General features: G+C 49.6%; 1 protein-coding gene across 3 annotated transcripts; it reads right to left on the bottom strand.

Moving 5' to 3' along the window:
* Nucleotides 1-277: 277 nt before the first annotated feature.
* Nucleotides 278-16,411, bottom strand: TEF (TEF, PAR bZIP transcription factor). 3 transcript variants are annotated; one of them, NM_205382.2, is made up of 5 exons: nucleotides 16,087-16,411; nucleotides 6,059-6,382; nucleotides 4,479-4,699; nucleotides 3,635-3,846; nucleotides 278-1,767 (listed from the first exon to the last, which is right to left on the bottom strand). In NM_205382.2, exons 1-5 carry the CDS (start codon nucleotides 16,187-16,189, stop codon nucleotides 1,746-1,748), a joined length of 882 nt encoding a protein of 293 aa, NP_990713.1. In that variant the 5' UTR covers nucleotides 16,190-16,411; the 3' UTR covers nucleotides 278-1,745. The 3 variants fall into 3 exon arrangements, with proteins under 3 accessions (NP_990713.1, NP_001383918.1, NP_001383919.1); NM_001396989.1 differs by lacking the exon at nucleotides 16,087-16,411 and adding an exon at nucleotides 11,456-11,778; NM_001396990.1 differs by having other exon boundaries at nucleotides 278-3,846.
* Nucleotides 16,412-18,492: the final 2,081 nt, after the last annotated feature.

Here is an 18,492-nt window from a genome sequence, read left to right on the forward strand (position 1 = left end):
ACCAAAAACATCCATTCGCATCTGCAACGTTTGCTACAGGTAGTGATACATGCTGACGTTTCAGCAACGCAGAGCTGAGCTATTCATCCATCTGAGGGTGCTCACAGATCGCCTCAGAATCGCACATTCTGACTGTGCACTCGGTATAATTTTGTAACCAACAGAAGTTAGAAATACTTTCTCCACTCCAGCAGGTGGTCCGTTACAAATAACAGGTCAATAAGTGCATTTGATATATATGCCCTTTACAAAGGTTATGCTTTCAAAAAATATATAGTTGCAAATCCTGGATTTTAATGTTTATTTTTTAAGTGAAGGTACAACGTTATGTGCTGCCTTGCATCTTTTTCTCTTTGCCTTCCTGCTCTGAAGAGTGGTACCTCTCGGATAAACACTAACTCGGAATACTTGCTCAATATTGTGTCAGGTTTTGCTGGTAACCACTTGTGCCTTGTAACTCAGGCACTTGTGCTTCTTGAAAGCTTTTTGGGTTATTTCTCTTGAGGTGTATGCTGTTCATCCATCTCCAGGCACAAATACACCAAACATTCACTCCTGTCTTACAGGCTTCAGCACGGCTCTGTGCTACTTTCCCAGAAAGTAAGGTCCTGTTCTTCCCACTTAAATATAGCTCTTAACCATCCTCAGCATAGATTCTTGTTTGGCTGATGAAGCTATTGCAAAGGAACTTCCACCTACTTTCCCCATCTCTTCTACACACACTCATCATCTCCACAATCTGCCTAAGCTTTCGTCTACTCTCCCACACCAGCACAAGGAAGGGTGTTGGTACTTAAGGTGTCCACTGTACTTCTCCAAAGTCATTAGCTGTTTCAGATTTGTCAAACAGATGAAGTACTCTTTCTCCACTGCAGTACTCATGTAGTCAAGAGAAAGCAAACTGCAGCACGGCAGCTCATGGCCATTGCTTTGCTGGCACTAACACTAATACTGGTAGTCTTACATTGCCAAAAGACATGGGGATCAGACTAGCACCTTGTCCACGACTGCTAACTCGTAACAGAAGAACAGACTTCGTTTCAGAGAGATACCATTAAAGAAAGTGAGCCTTACAAAAAAAAATGAGAAAGCAGGTTACAGCAGTGTTTTTCTCTTACGTGGGCCGTTCGATAGAGATTTATTACAAGCCTTTGTATGGCACGCTGGGGCACTTTCTGGATTGCTTCAATACATCTGCTGTATAACTCTGCACTGGAAGCCTTACACATCACAAACTGCTGCCTTTGATTCTGCACTCACAATACTCCACAAGATGCTGTGCTGTACCAGAAGCGAGCTGCAGCATTAGGTACAACTTATTCTACTGCAGGGGAAAAGAAGTTTTAAAGTATAGCAGTTCTTAATATATACAGACACTTCCATTTAAATCTCTCTATTTTCTTCCACTCGAGTGCCAAAACAGTCACTGCTCACACAGGCTGTCAACAGACTTTGAAACACGAACTTTGAGCGTCTCGACAAAACCCCAGTAAGTAAGCTTATTGTAGTTCATAGTTACAGTGAGAAAGACAGATAAGAAAGCCATATACAGAATTAAGGAGACTTTGCACTTTTCATCATGCCCAGCCCTGGGTAGTTCAGATGGGGTACTTGCAGGCAAGCAGGCAGGCAGGGTCATCGTCAGTTGTGTTGGGACACCTCAAAGATTTCACTGCTCACTCTGAAGACTGGCGATTCATGTGTGCTTTTTAGTTTCTTTGTTTTTAAAAGTCTTTAAAGTTGCATCACTCGGAATCAGATAAGTCACTTTAAACAAAGCAAAGTGTTAAGTGTGACAATTTATTTGTAATATACTTCCCACCATCACCACCACCACACACCACCCTGCGAAAGCAAATCCCCTGCTGAAAGGGTGACAATTTTTGGTACGTTTGAAAGAAATCAGACCAACGCGGTACGAAGAGACATTCGGGTCGAATTAGAACATAAAAGAGGGGGAGAGAGATCAAAGCATACATTTACTCTAACTGTACTGGATTAGTCTGCCTCTCCACTTCCTTAAGAAGTCAACGCACAATTGGTTTTAAATTCATACTAATTTATCCATTATGTTTCAAGAACAAGCTGGGCACAAAGCCTTTAGTACAGAAAAGAGCCTCCGTTTCACTTCCCTCAACGTTCTTTTCAGATTTCAAGAGGGGAACTGGAAACTATCCTCAGCATCTTCTACCTCTTGTTTACTCCCTGACAGAAGCAGTAGCCCAGGAAGCATAGCTTAGAAGTTCTGACATAACCGCTATCTTAAGATAGCTTCTCTTGTCTAGAAGGGAACTTCTGCACAAATGCTTCTGTTAAAGCTTCTGGTTCTTGCAGCTGGAGGTCATGGAGAAGGTCCCAACATCACACGCAACATAGTTCTCTTTTAGCAGCACATACTGTTGAAGCAGCCCTTGGTGTTGAGAATGGATTATTTTCAAGAGGGCAAGTCTTGTATGTTAATTTTCTACCAAGAAGCATGCTAGAGAACCAGTGGGCACAGAGAGTCCAGATACACTGCTACACAAGAGATATGGAGGTGTACTGTTGGTAGCTTGTTCCATAGCATATTCGGGAGGCAAAGGACCAAACCAAGAAAAAAAACAAACAAAATCTCTGTACAACAGGTAAGGTGCAACAAAGGAACAGTGGCCGGTTTGTTTCTCGTGGTACGGAGGAAGATTTTTTGTAAAAAATTTAAAAGCAATGCCCTAACAGATAGGCCTCAAACTCAGCATAAGGAGGCAGACTTCTTTTTCTAAGCAATGCTATCTCCCTTACTCCTCAGTTACGATGAATATGCTGCTTCAACAGCGATTCAAAGAAGTCGTCTCTCCTTAGGGGACAAAAAAAGGAAGGGTGGTGGTAGAATTACAGCCTGAAATCCACATCAAACTATTTTGTAGTCATCTGTTAAGTGAGAGACCCCCTGTTGTTCTCTATTCTAGGCTCCTGGAAGTTACCCAGAATTAGAGCCTATCAAGAGGTTTGTGCAGTATTTTACCAACACTGTCCTGATTGTAGTTTTCGTAACGCTTAAGGTAGAGATCTCAGTTTCCACAAGAGATTGAATATTTCCTTGTCCTAAAGACTCTCTGTTCCTCTTCAACAGGAAGAGAGTACTTTCTAGTGCCTCTAAATGGGAGAGGAAAATTTCACGATGCTGCACAGCAACATCTTAATTATGTTTCACAATTTGACTGGGGCGGGGAGGTGGCACACAGGTACAAAAGAGTAGGAGTTTCTTTAAAAAAAGAAAAAGGAAAAAGAAAAGAGCCTGGGGAACTCTGGTCTTTGCTTATTTTCCCTCCATTGAAAAAAAGGGAGGTTAGAACAGAAAGCAAAAGCTCCATCCGGTCACAAGGAATCCACCTATGTTCCTTTGGACAGGATAATCTGTTCTTTCGTATGACATCAGAAAGTGCTCTGTTAGTGCTAGAGTTGTAAATATGGACACTAAGGTTTTGGGCAACACGATAATCAGGAGAAGTGTCTGAACGTTGTGCCAAGAGATCTTTGTAATAGATGCAAAATGGCAAAGCCTCCACCAACTTTATTTCTGAGAGTCTCTACAGAAGGCAGAGAAGTCTAAGAGGCTAAAACAAGGAGCCCTAACAAGGAAAAGGGGTGTGCTTACAAGGGTCCGTATCTGGTCTCGTATTTAGAAACAATGTTCTTGCATCGCCCCACTTCCTTGCGCAGCTCTGCAACCTCCGTCCTCAGGGCCGTATTCTCTTTCTCAAGGAAGGCTGCCCGAATTGTGATCTGATTCTCCTTTAATCGCCGAGCATCACGGGAACGCTTTGCTGCCACATTGTTCTTCTTTCGCCTTGTCCAGTACTTCTCATCCTGCAGCAACAAGAAATAAGAAAAAAAAGATGCCAACCTGACATTTTGTACCAAATAAACACCTCTGTCCTTTAAGGGCACTACATGCCATACTCGAGAACTTCCTTCACTGGTTCGTAAGATTCAGACACTAAAATATAGGCAAGAGAGCACTGCAAGATTTCATAATCACACACAAGTCTTGCTTCAGCATTAACAAGATGTGCTGCTAGAACTAGGGAGAATCAAAGACTTGGCTGCTAAGCCGTCCAACTGAAATCTGCCCTTAATTTCAATTCAAGAATGAACTTCCAAGGAAAACAGCCTGTTTTCTTGTCTGCTCAAAGCTACAGCAGGCATAATGCTGGGCAAATACATACAACGGCCTTCAAAGTGCAGCTGATGTGGATGCGACCTGAGAGTTCTTCTAATTTCTGGGTCTATCATTTTAAGTTGCCCCTGCCTGGTAATCGCCTCATGGTACTAAACCAGCGAAACAGCAAGAGCAGCAGTTTACTTGCCAATTCTATTCCTGGCAGTGCTTATCCCCAGTCATGTATGTATAGCATGTTACCTTCACATGTGAATGTTTGGTCAAAGAGTGAAAAGTTTTGATGACAGCCTAGAGAAGTCTGCAGTAATAAATCTGTTACCTTTTGCTCATCTGGGACAAAAACCTTCTTTGCTTTTTTAATCATTGGTTGTGGTTTCAGGTCCTCTTCGGTAAACTTGTGCTTGCGAGGATTGAAAAGCTCACCGCCAGGCACACTGGACAGCACTAAATCAGCAGGGTCAGGGTTAAAATTCACCTCAACTTCTACACAGTCAGGATCAATGGGGCTGGGTGTATTTCTCTCGTTTTGCGGTGGGGATTCTGGCAAAAACAGAAGTTGCAACACATTCAGCAGGATGAAGAGAATTAACTCAGAAGCCACGCTGGATACCTCTATTGTCGCTGCTTACATTTAATAGCACTACCTGATAGTTCTCTAATGCAACGCGTGGTACTGTATGTCCGTTGTAATCCAAGCTCCAGGAACACCTGCCAGACTAACAGACATGAGTAGACAGGTGTGGGACAAAAGCTAAGACTTCCTCAAAGCGCTCTGTGCACTTGAGCACATTTAGCATTGCTACAGCAAGTGCTTCTAAGTATGGAGATTATATCAGCCTGAGACTTGTGACTTTGAAAACTCCACATAAAAAAGCTTGCCCAAACACTGCAGTCCTCCAAAGGTAAGACAATTGCATTACCAAAGGACCAAAGAAGTGCAGATTTGGTACAAATGTAATTACATGCTACTACCTTGCCATATGGGAACAGAAGTGCCCCAACAAGTTGCCTGACAGCGTTCACATGAACTTTGCCATATTTATCTATCACTTAGCAATTCAAGTTCATGAAGTTTGTAATGTCAGTGCAATCTGAAGCAGAGATCAATGAATCAATCTTTTCATATGCCACCTGGAAAAAAACAAAACACAAACAACACACCTTATGTCTTACATAAAGAATCTCATGTTTTGCTTTTCGCATAGGTTCCCAAGGAGGAGACCCTCAGCAAAATGCTTGCTGCTCCTGAAGTAGCACTGTGCAAGTTTACTGGCTAAGAAGTTTAAACTCCAAATCTAGCTCAAACACTGCTCGTGAAAAGCAGAAGTCTCTCAGTACCGTTTAAGCACATAGTTTTGTTTCTTTGTTCCTTCATTCCCTCTTCTAAGCAACACTGAATATTAAATTGTATAATTAATAGACCTTTTCCAAAGGTCAGTTGGCCGTTTCATAGGCCAGCAAGGAAAGGCTGCTTTGTTATTTATTTTTTTTCCAATTAAGCATTGTTATGTGAGGGACAAACCAAGCCACCGAGGCAGTACAAGTGACTTGGCACAACCTATCGAATCTGTGAGAAGACAATGTGAGCAGCTAAATTCACAACACACCCAGCTTCTCACCAAATAAGCAAAATTAGGAAAGCAAATTCTTTATGCTGGCATTCCAGCTCCACTGATTTCGAAAGAGAAAGGCTGCGTACTTGTAAACTCTGACTCATTTTTCCAGTAAGGAAACTGAGGAAGACGAGAGGCAGCATCTTCATGGACTGACACATGGACTACGCTGAGCACTTTCATGTCACTTAGCCTGCCACAGCTAACGGCAATGGGTTAGCACATCTCCTCTTGGATCTGAACAGGCACCTGTTGACAGCAGAACAACCAAAACAATTCCATCTACCTGTGCTGGAGGCTGCTTCAGATTGCTGGTAGACGGCAGTAGACGACGAAGACACGGGAGAACCAGTGGAAGCACTGGCTGGCTCCTTTTCTTCCAGCTTAGCCACAGGCATGAGTGGATTCTGGTTCAAATCCAGGTGAGTAGGGCTGGAAGGAATTCCATTCTCTAGGAGAAATTCATCCAGATCCATGTACTCCAGGTGGAAAGACTCTCCATCATAAGGAATAGTTTTGTCCCAAATAGGTGGCATGAGGGAAGCTGAGACTGCCATAGTGCTGGCAGCTGCCGCCTCATCTTCCTCAAGCTTTATCTTCTTCTCTTTATCTGAAAGATACAAGTAGGTCACTGCACAAGTTGCAGCTTTAAAAAGAAAAAAAATCCCACGGAAGAAAATTCAGTAAACCATATTTCTGCCTCAAGACATGAGCTGGAAACGCAGATGTTGAAAGACAACATTTGTATGCAGCTCAGCGTGGAGTGCTTTGCCTCCCCGTGAGGGCTGGACCACAGCTGAGTAGCCTCGAAGATCAGCAACTCTGCTGTGATAACTCACCAGAGTGCACTATAATACTGCATCTAGCTTATTGTTCACTAGTCACTGCAAATAGACTGGTTTTGTTGTGGTGGGTTCGTTTGTCTTTTCCTGACTTGTCCTGGAAGATGGGGAAGTGAATGTCCTGACACAGAATTACAGCGGAAGCCATTAAGAGGACTTTGAAGAAGCAGAGTAGTTCATCCTATGCAGAAGGGAAAGAAGGTGCAGAAGAAGAATTTAGATAGACATCCAGAAATAAGGCTTTTCAGATTGCATTTGAAAATCAACCAGAAGGGTCCACAGCACGTCAGAGACCTGGACCACTACCTTCAGTATTTTAGATGCATTCCTTTCTAAGATGACTCAGCATGTCCACACAAAGTAATAGCTCCAAATGCTGTTCACTACAGATAGCTCAGTGTACCTCCACACAATTTCTACTCTTTGGGGAGATGTCTGATAAGGCATACTCCCACACCTCCACCCCCAAGCCAAAAAAGACTGATGAGCTCTCCATTTACTATGCTACAAAGCATGTAATACTGAAAAATGGCTGTTTCTATGTTCCCCATAGCTACTGAATCTTCACAATTGTCTGGGACAGAATCCAAGCAGAAAACTCAAGTTACGGAATAATTACATAATTTAAGAGATAAAAATAAATTGGCCCAAAAAAAACCGTCCAAGTTCTGTTCCTGATCCAGTTCTCCACACAGCCATGCAGTTCTACCTGCACTGCAAGGAAGCACTGCAGAAGCAACGCTCGGGCAGCGACTACTGGAGCCAGCACTGCCATCAAAAGGAACAGCCACCAGGTGCAGCTGTATCAACTGGGAACTGCACCTTATCCAGGAAACAGATGAATACCCACTCTGAGGGAACGAGGGCTGCAGGAAGGTACGCTGGAGCAGCGTGGATCTCCAGCATCCACACACATCAGCCTAACAAAACACACAAGCCCTCGGCAGTGGGATATTCCAGACCAGTTAAAATATACTAAAGGAGTATTCTACTTCATCGAGGTGGGAGGGTGGTTGAAACTGTGCTCTAAATCAGAAAAGCCTATTTATATAAAGCCTATTTGATAAAACTGGCATTCCTTCCACTGCTGCCTTAGCTGAGACGGAACTGAGACTGAAAGAGCTTTTTATGGCTCAAAGAACAGCACTGCCATACAAAACAAATTATCGTTTTCATCTACCATACCCCGAACATTTTATACAAGAGATAGTTACTAATCTAAACATATAAGAAAATACTTACCAGCTACAGACTTGGGACTAACAGTAAGTGCCTAAAGGGCACGTAATACCTAAGCTTCGTTAACCTGATCTCCTTGCAGCTATGGGGTGCTCCCCTCACAACTTCACACCACCGCCTCTGCATTTCCACCTTCCACCACCTATCCTTGCTATAAACTCCTTCGCTAACTTTCCTACCTTTTCCCAGGCAAAGCAAATGTTCAGCCTAACAGCCACGATCCAAACTGACTGAATGTTCTCAACAGCTCAACTTGAAGCAAGTAAAGAAATGCTGTCTGCTCTGTTTCACATCCAGAGATGACGTCACTAGTGAAGCACACTCCACCAAATCAGAACAGCCATTTTACATCAAGCTTTTGAATCTAGGAGAGTGCACTCCCAATAAGGTTTGCATACTGCCCAACAGAACCACCCAGATTCATACCAGGGGGTTGTGTACGGTATTGTAATAATACAAAACAAGTGACAATAATGGTTTCTTTACAAATGGCTTTATTTTTAATCAACGTGATAAACAACTTGTGAACGTTGAATCAAAGCGTCATCGCCCCTTAGTCTTCAAAACATCAGTATTCCATTATATACTATGCAAGTCTTAACACAGCCAGTAGTGCATGTGCATTGCTACATCTCACACAACACCTCAAAATACAAAGCTTGGTTGTTGTGTGTGTCCAAACCCCCTGCCCCCCAGAAGACAGATGCCATGCTGCGGTCATGCGTGGCTCTCGTAAGAACCTTCAGAGCCCCTCAGATGTGCACCATCACCCTGATGTACCTTAGTACCCCAAAAAGTCCTTCCAGCTTCCTCTTGCTATCATCCCTGGCTCCCATCAAATTAGATCCCTTCTTCACATGAGAGGACCACCTGATTTTTCTCCTTTCTCTACACGTTGAGAACTGGACAAGCACCGAGTCCCCAGTGTCATCTTTGTTTAGCTACGCTGTCTCTTTCTCCACCCTCACTTCTAGCAGCAATATCTGAAACCAAATTAAAACAGCAGCCGTTAGCAGGCATACCGAGTGCCCGTGTATCTCAAACATGACGCATAAAGAGACAGAACTGTTGGGTGATCATTTTTACACTGACATTTTCCCACTGGCTTTCTTTCAATTCATTTAATCTTTATTTCCTGCTGCACAACATCCTGCTGGGTACACAATACCTAATGAAACACTAATTAACTTCTCGCATCTTGAGGTGAAAGCCTCCGCCTGCCCCAGCACAGGGACCCCAAACATTAATTCTCCAAAGATATTTATAGTGTAAACAGGTATTACCTGACAGCAGAGCTGCAGTATCCTAAGAGGCTCCATTTGCAGTGATTCAAGGTCACCCTGGTAAATCTGGACTGTAGTTCTGCAGCTGAAAGCTCACGTCCGATTTAGTCCCCTCGTTCTGCTACTATGGCCTATTAACTAGCCCGTACATCTGCTGCTAAGAGAGGTCACTAGTTTACCCTAAGTAATGTTGGCAACGAAAAGCAGGAACTCCAGGTCACTAACAGCTGGAAACACTGTTATTTTAGCAAGCTGGAAAAAGCCTTATTGCACACCCTTGTTTTTCCTCAAGACAAGACAGATGTTTAGGCCACTGCTAGCAGCCATGCTTTTGAGGAAGGCCCCCTTCATCAAAAAGATTTTGCCAAATTAGTCTGAAAACGCAGTCCAAGGCTGACTGTTCCACAGATCTTCAGCCCCACTTGTGACAGTGCAACAGGACAGGTTACAGAGTAATGTACTCCTCCTGATGCCCATTATGTGATGTTTGTTGAGGCATTCCTGCCACAGCAGCATGCAACTGGTGATTAAGGCATCCTTTGGACTGGAGAGTACGCAGCAGTTCATTATTAATAGGCAGGACCTACACTCCTGCTCCAAAATATTAATGCTCTTCCCTTACTCCACAGACTTTATTATTTTAAATTACTATTTCTTTATTCAACCCTTCCGCTCTGCTCAAGAACAACTTACAACGAGTGCTGTTGCACACACTCAGTACATGGCAGAGCGTTCAAGATGATGGCATTCAGTTGGAACTGGATGTCCTCTGCTGCTGCTCAGGAGGATTAGAAAGCCTGCTCGCTTGCTGGGTAGTCAAATTACCCAGGGCAGTTGGAAAACCCATAGGAAGCCTGTGCAGACTATAAATGGACACAACTGCAGCTAGTTGATACCATTTATCTCAGAATAATACAGCAAATTGTATTTTGTCAACAGGCAAAACACACAGGAGCCTTTCTAAGAAAGCCTGCTGACGCCTTGGCTCCATCCACGCGTCGTGAAGGAACAGAAAACAAAAGCAGGATCCTCTGAAGTCAGTAGTTGCAATGGTACCGACAAGTCCTTTGTAACGTTAAGAATAGTTACCTGCCAACAGGGGTGCCTTTTTTCTCCATCTCGCAAATATGCAGAGAACTGAAGCGTCCAGAGATCAAAACAAACAGAGCAGCACGTTTCAAGAAGCGTGAAATAAATGAAACGGCGCCAGGTGAACTAAAGGGAGCCCGGGGAGAAACTGAAGAATGGGGACAGCGTGAACTTCATCCCAGCATGAATGGAGGGGGTAATCAGAATGCAGCGGGCCCACCAGCAAGCTGAACAGGGTCACGCTGCGTGCCTTCCCAAGCTGGAAACGGGGTCATCTGCTAAGGGGAAAAGAATCAAACGCTTCTCATTTTAGAGCGGTGCGAGGCACGAAATCCTTATTTGTTTTAACGTTTCCCAGCTCCAAACGCTGGACATAGAAGACAAAGCGGCCGTATCCTGTTTGGTCACCACACACCACCTGAGGTCGTCGATAGCACTATCGCCTCTAAAGGCTATTGGGTGAGGATAATAACCTCGGCACTGCCGTAACGTTGGAGACTCGAGATGCACTGCAGCATCCTGTGCCATAGCAACACGGCCAACCTCTATCCGAGGCTGACCTTTCCATTTTTTTTTTTATTTTTTTTTAAATAAGCAGAAAGGACAAAAAGCCGTTTTGCCACAATCACGAAACGAACAGCTTTACGCAGCGCCGGGAGAGGATACAAAGCGCCAACGGCTCCGCACCGGGAAGGATCGCGCACAGCGCACGGCGGCGCGGAAGGCTGCAGCCCGCCCTGTTTGCACAACGCCGCCCTCAGGAGCAGAGCGGCCCGGGCCGGGCAGGACGGTGCAGGTACCGGGCACACCCTTCGGGATTAGGCTCGCAGCTCTGCCCACGGCAGCGCGCTGGGAGCAGGCAGAGGCACCTGAAGGCTCCTCGCAGCCCAACTTTGCGACAACGGAGGCAGCCGCCTCCCGCAGCGCGGCCCGCACCTGCACCCCTCCCACCTGAAGCGCTCCTCTCCGCCTCGACGCACCTGAAGCGCTCCCAACCCCCCCCCCACCCGCCACGCTGCGGGGCTCGGGGCGGAGAGAGCGGGCGCAGGGGGTGCCCCCCGGATCGCCACCCCCCCCCACAGCCGCACCGGGCCCGCCCCTAAGGCGGGAGGACGGCGGCGGCGAGGGGAGGGGGGAGCGGTGGAAGGAGGGGAATGGAGAGCGGGGAAGGGGGGGGGGGGGGGGGGAAGGTTGAGGTGCCGCGCGCTCCCGCCGCCCCCGCGCGCTCACCCAGCCGCGCGTCCCGCGGGGGGTTCTCCATCAGCTTCTTCAGCACCAGCGGGAAGGCCCCCGCCAGGCCCTGCTGCTCCGGCTGCTGCGCGACGGCCCCCGCGCTCCCCCCGGCTGCCGTGGGCTCCGCTGCCGCTCCTCCCGCCGCCGCCGCCGCCGCCTCCTGGTGCGCGGCGCGGCCGGGCATACTCCCCGCGAGCCGGCGGGCGCCTGACGGGCTGTCAACGGTCGCCGACGGCCGCGGCGCGCGGCGCCAGGCTGCTGCTACTGCGGCGGCACCTCGGGACCCGACGACACCGAGCAGCTGGAGCGGGAGGGCGCATGCGCGCCCGCCTCTCGCTTCGATATTCACGAGCGCCGCGGCACCGCCCACCCGAGCCCTCGCCACTCGACCCGCCCTCTCCGCGGCGCCGATTGGTCCGCGCCGCTCTGGGGGCGGGCTCTCGCCGCCGGGCTCCGCCCTCCGCGCCCCGCCGCGGCCGGCGCGGGCACGCGTCCCCCGCCCTCCGGGGCACGTGCAGGGGCAGGCTGCGGCGGCTCATTAGCATGAGAGGCCCCGCCCCTCGCCCCTCCCGTAGGGCGCTGCGTCACCGCCAGCTGCTCCTGAAGGCGGCGGGAGGGGCGGACCGAGCGCGCGCGTGGGCGGCGGAGGAGCGGCGCCCGCCGCGGGGTGGGCGCGCGTGCGCAGAAGCGAGAGCCCCTCCCCCTCCCCCCCGTCTCGCCTCGGGCAACCGTTAGCGGCTGTGGAGACGGCGTAGCCGCGGTGCGCTCTTCGCTAGCCCTGGTGTCGGTGGGCCGCTGGGGAGCTGCTTCACAGCAGTGGCTGCCGTGGGGCAGGGCCGTGCCGCCGGCGGACAGATCCCTAAATATCCCTCGTTTGGAGCCCGGGATCGCCGTGCCCACGCGGCCTGGATTTAATCTCTCTCTGCCCTACATTGCGGTGCAGCCGCCGCGTGCCCCATATAGCGTCAGCAGCCGGGAGGGACCTCGGCCGCCCTTAGCGGTCCGGGCAGGGCCTGCCTCCTATTCCAGCGGCAGGGATCCGTGCTGGGATTTAAGCTCCTGAACGCGCAGGGAGACGTACGCTTCGCCATGTTCGTCCCCGAGAGCACACGCAGAGCGTGAGGAGCTTCTGCGGAACGAGCGGGCTCACAGGGGTGACGGCACTACAGCCGCGGGCCTCTCCTGTCAGCAGCTGCTGCCGCTGAGGGCTGCCTGCGGCAAACCCGCCCCGTGCTGCGAGCAGCCCAAAGAAAGGGCGCACAGCTCCTCCGCCAGAGCCCCGTCTGCACCCCGCAGCACCGCGGCTGAAAGGGCAGAGAGGTTCCCCCCCTAAAAGGGCCCTCTCCCTCCCGGCAGACAGGAACGCTGCCTTGGTTCGGCTGCACCTCTGCAGACCTCCAGGGCAAAGGCTTCAGAAATAACTAGAGGCGTTCCAGTTTCAAGGCACGACTCGACCCTTCCTAATAAACCTCGGTGGTTGCTGAGACACAAAATCAGGTCTGAATTCATCCCCATGTGCCCCAGAAAAAAAAAAAAGGAAAGGATTGGAAGCGACACGTGGTAGGTGCTCCCCACTGATTCCTCATTGCACCAAGCCCTTGTCCAACCCAGAGGGACACGGAGCACACGCTACCCTAAATACCGGCTGCTTCTCTTGCATGGAATGGAGACAGAATCTCCCTGACAGTGCAGCGCAATGCCAGTGCATGTGGAAGGCCACCTGGTGAATGCAGGATGCTGGAGCAGTGTGGGTTAACGTATCATTGCAGCTGATAAAGCCAGCTGCAAAAGCACGCAGAACAGGTCATGCTCCGTTGCCTGGTGTGCTCCAGGGCTGCCACGTGCCTTTCACAGGCTCCTTCTGCCTTGCCAAGCTCAGCTGGCAGAAGAAATAATCATATGAGTGGAAGAGGGATGGCACTTCACACGGGACAATGAAAGACAGATGTCAGACCACACAGGACAGAGGCAGCACATGGAGCTCTGCAAGGGGCAACTAGCTTACAGTAAAGCCCTTACCCAGTAAACAGCTAAATGGTCAGTGGTAACAAGAATACAACCTAGCAAGGCTGGGAAGCAGCGGCTTCTTATGAATAGGGTGAGGGGACTTGGCCAAAGTGGGGCAGGCTGCAGGCTCCCCATTCAGCTACAGCTCCCTGGGTTGCTTTGTTCCATTGTTGTTGTGGCTGGAGGCCCACAGGCAGGATGCTATGTCTCAGTACAGTACATGGCTCCTTCAAGGAATGTGCTCTGTGTGCATCCCCCCCCTGCAGATCTAAATGGCAGCTACTTTGCTGGGTGATGTCCATGTGAATGGAGGTTGCTACATCCACTCAGTAGCCTTTCCTCCAGGGATTTTCCCTTTAGATTGACCACGCTCTTTCTCCAGCCCATTTCCACCCCAGCTCAGTAGTTGCTGAAGCTAAAGTTCACTCCACACTGCCACTGCCTCGTGACTCTGCTTGGGGAGGGTTTGGCCTGCACAATGTTAGCTGTTCTGCCCGAGGGCAGGAGGTCCTGGGGAGCATTCCTGTGGGTTCCTTCTCACAGCACCCTGCCCAGGCTTCGGCTCTGCTCCACCAGCAAGGAGGGAGGTTGCTCTGACAGCTTTTCCTCGCTGCCTCAGGGGAGTAGGGATTCAAGTCACTGCCAGCACAAAGTGGACACTGCTCCATCAGCTTCCTGATTGAGTTGGGATCTGCCTGGATCTTTACACTTGGTATTTTGCTCTGCAGCCGAAGAGGAAGAGAGGGGGACAGTGAGGTGTGAGGAGAGGAATGCAGTGGCCTGGGCTGTCACTGTCGAGGATAGATGATGCAGAACAGCCCAGCTTTGATGCAGCAGGGAGGCAAGCAGAAAGCAGCCCAGTGCTAGGCACAGGGTGGGACACATCCAGCAAGCTCTGCTGGGAGGTCTGAAGCCTCGCTTCAGACTCAGGGCCAAGACCCAGCAAAAACAGAAGTGGGGTGTGTAGGTATGGAGACCCAGGAGGGAGAACTGAGCTTTGTGGGAAGCGGGACGTGATGGGAACACTGGCCTCAGGAGGGAAGTGGCATAATAATCACAATTCTGAGGGTTACATAAGGTGATGCTAAGAGGCAGTGTGGTCCCAGGACTGAGGAGGAAAGCTGCCACAAGACAGCAACCTCAGCTGCCAAATTAGCCACATTCAGTTAAAATGAAATTATTCCCTCTGCAAATCATTGATCCCCAACGGCCTCTACTCCTTCTTGCCAGACAGGCCAATCTTGCCAGCACTCCTCCCCTGGATTAGTTCAATCCACCTGGCTGTGGAGACCAGAGGTCCCAAAGGGCCAGCCAAACTTCAGCTGAGACCCTGCAAGGCTCTGTGCCATGTGAGCCACCTCTGTCCATTACTGCTGCCTCCCAGCCAGGTCTGCTTTCCATCTGGGCGTCAGTCAGCCCTGAAAACATGACCTGCTTCCAACGTGTGGCTTCACATGTGGTACGTAAGCACACCAGGTAACAGTCAAAGTCTCAGCAAAGGAGTGAGCCAAGCAAGCTCACAGCTGGGAGCAGCAGGGTAATGTGATCAAATAAGCCTCTGGAAGGTATGAGCATTTCCCCTTGCCTTTTCCCACAGTTTGCTGTATTCCAGCGGGTGTTGGCAGCTGCTTTACTGCCACAGCATTCTTCTTTCCTGTTGACAATCAGGGCGAAAGGAAAGCTCCCCTTCGCACTGTGGGCCTGGCTTTTCTGCTCCCACCTTGAGTCACGCTCCCCCTCAAGACTGCCAAGCTGTCCGCCTTGTCCTCTGGCAGCTCCCTGCCCAACAGCCAACTCAGCGGGAGTTCTTTTGGGCGAGTTCAACTCACTCGTGCCTGGACACGAGCGTGTGGTGCCGAGGTGTTCCCACATACCTCGCTAGCGCTTGGCATCAAACATTACAACACAACCATCAAAAAACTGCTTGCCAAGGGCATGTGGCATCCCATCCAAAACCATCAAGCCCGTGAGTTATGTGATGGGCACCTGGAGCGTGCCCAACAGGAGAGAATCGGTCAGCCCAGCAGAAGCACAGACTAAACAACTTCTTGGATCATTTCCACTTGTTTTCTCAGAGGCTACACAGAGAGTGGGAAAGCCTAGAAGTACCGGAGTGCTCTTGCAAAGAAAACAGCATTTTGCTTTGTTCTGTACCCCAGCTTGCAACCAATAAACAACTGCAGCATCACGCACAAAGTTTGCACAGAAGCAGCCAGCTGGGCACCCCACCCCAGGCAGTGCACATCTGGGGAGCAGTGGTGTCCAGAGGCTGAGCAGTCATTAACCATTAGATAGCACTGATAGAAATCCTGGAAGTGAGCACAAAGGTTTGTACCCAATTCTTGTCTGTCCAGAAAGCTTTGAGGGCTTCCAGAAGTAGCCGAGAAAAGAGATTAAAAGGATCAGGAGCTCAGCAATCCTGATGGATTTTATAATCAATCCATCACTGCTGTTTTCCTCCAAAGCTGCATGCCACGCTCAGTCCCGGCACTCCCCAGCCCAATTGGGATCGGAGGAAGCACACCCTTGAAAAGCCTGCAGCGAACAAACTTCTGTCCCCTTCTCGCCTTGCAGTTTAAGGAGAAACAAAACCAGCCCCGTAAGCACTCCCTCCGTCCTACCTGTCATTTTGGTGGTCCAGGGTAAGGAGTACTCCAGCAGGGACTTCAGGACTTCGGGAAAGTCCAGGGCAGCGGGGCCCCCAGCGCTGTTGCAGACTGACATGTCCTGTGCCGGGACTGCTCTAGAGAGGCCAAGGGAGGGCCAGCAGCCTGGCCGCCAGCGCCGCAACCCGCTCGCCTGGACCTCCCGAGAGGGGTTCGGAGGCACCCGGAGCGGGCTTTGCCAAATAACTCCGGCTGAGAAAACCCGAGGAGGAAAGGAAGCAGCCCGGTGGAGATACAGTTTGCCCGGCTGTCTTCACCTCCCCCACTCCCACTCTGAAGTGGCCAATTGTGGAAATAGCTCGCAGCCTAGCAGGGCTGGGCCAGGCTGCTGGCCAGCGCGGTTTTACAGGGCCTCTCGCAGCCAATCCGACTGCGAAGAACTGGGCCAGTTATCTAACTTTGAAAAGGCAGCACCCTTTTCTTTCCCGAGGTGTTACAATAAATACAAACACTGTGAAGGAAAATAAAGTGCACGCACAATCAGCGGTGCTCGTGTTGGCTGTGAGCACAACAGCAAATGGATCTGTGGAGCTACGAGCTGCCCCACGGAGACATACACACCGTGTCTGCATCTGCCTGCTAACTTTCCAGCTCTCAGAGAGGCAGACAGTGCCTGTTTTTCTATGATGTAACACTTACTGTGTGTCCACGCTAAGTCCGTACTGATTAACGGCGTAAGGGATCTTCCTTACCAAGTCTGCATCAGGCACAAGTGCAGAATTTCTCTTCAGAAGCGACACAGAGTTTTATTGGAAATCCAATAACCTCCTCGCAAAGCGGTGATGTGAGGCAAGTTCGTGTACCCTGAGAGTAGTCCGATAACAGCTGGTTAGGTAAGATCTTCAGCATGCAATCCCCTTCTATGAGTGAAGGGTTTTTATTTCACGTGGAGGGATGGACAGGAGACAGGAGGAAAAAAGTCTGATCTTCTTTATAGGGATCTGGCTTGGCAAGGTGTGGCTTACATGAGTCGGGGTCTTCTCTTGCTGCGCGTGATAATGAGAACAGAAGTGCCTTTGTTTCTCTTTGCTCCTGTCTTGCTCAGCCCTACAGTGCTTTGAGTCATAGAGTCACCAAGGTTGGAAAAGACCTCCAAGATCATCTGGCCCATCTATCCTGCTACCGTCTGTACTTCCTCACTAAACCGTGTCCCTTAGTACAACGTCTAAGTGTTTCTTAAACACCTCCATGGATGGTCACTCCACCGCCTCCCTGGGCAGCCAACACCGTGTGTCCTTCTTGACTCATAACCGGCTGAAAATCAAGCTCTCAACCAGGAGAAGGTTTTACGTGGGCAGTGATAGGTTTTAAACTAAAAGAGAAGAGATTTAGATTAGATATTAAGAGGAAATTCTTTATTCAGAGTGTAGTAAGGCATTGGCACAGGTTGCCCAGGGAGTTGCGGTTGCCCCATCCCTGGAGGTTTAAGTCCAGCTTGGATGGGGCCCTGGGCAGCCTGAGCTGGGGGGTGGCAGCCCTGCCCATGGCAGGGGGGTGGAACTGAGTGGGCTTTAAGGTCTCTTCCAACCCAAACCATTCTGTGATTCTATGAAGACTTTGGTAACATCACAAGTAGGATGCATCAACACTGCCCTGACATCCAGCCCCAGAGGAGCAGAAATCATGCTATGGACTAACGTCACAGCAGTGCAGAGCATCCACCTGCCCTCATGTCCCTGACATGGAGAGAGCTTGAGCTGCCTTTGTGAATTGAGTTGAAATGTTGGCTCTGTGTCATAACAGAGAGCTGCAGGCATGGCCATAGATTGCATAATTTGTTCTGGCTACACTGTTATCAAATCAGTTCATTATTTATTTTCACTGTAATCCCCTATCAGTGGAGGTCTCAGCAGCCTTCTCCATCGCTCAGAAGCCCAGTCAGCCACACACAGCAGATTTTCTCACACACTTGACCAGCCACAGTCAACTTGCACTGACTCTAAATGGGTGGCACAGAGAAGGGTACACTGAACATGACACAGAGAGCCAGACTCCAGGAACAACTATTTAAATTGCAGAAACCAGGGATGCATTCATTTTAAAACCCTAATTCTCCTGCTGTCTTTGCAGGGATCTTTCTACAGGCCCAAAGTGCACCAGGAATTGCAGAGCACCTGCTGCAGGGATCATCTGCCTTCATGTCACCTTGAGGCCCCAAGGAATTGTTTTGGGCACTCGGACTTCCCTGATACAGCCCTGGTTATTGCAAGGAGCTGGGTGAGAAGGCTCCTTGTACAGATCTAAATGTTAACTACTTTCCCTCAAGCCCAGGAGTGCTCCCTCAGTGTCTTCAAAGGGCATCATCAGTAGTGCTTCTGGAGCTGCCTTTCTGCTCCCTCCCCTCATGCCAGTCTTTCACAG

Source organism: Gallus gallus, chromosome 1 (assembly GCF_016699485.2).
Source record: "Gallus gallus isolate bGalGal1 chromosome 1, bGalGal1.mat.broiler.GRCg7b, whole genome shotgun sequence".
NCBI lineage: Eukaryota > Metazoa > Chordata > Aves > Galliformes > Phasianidae > Gallus > Gallus gallus.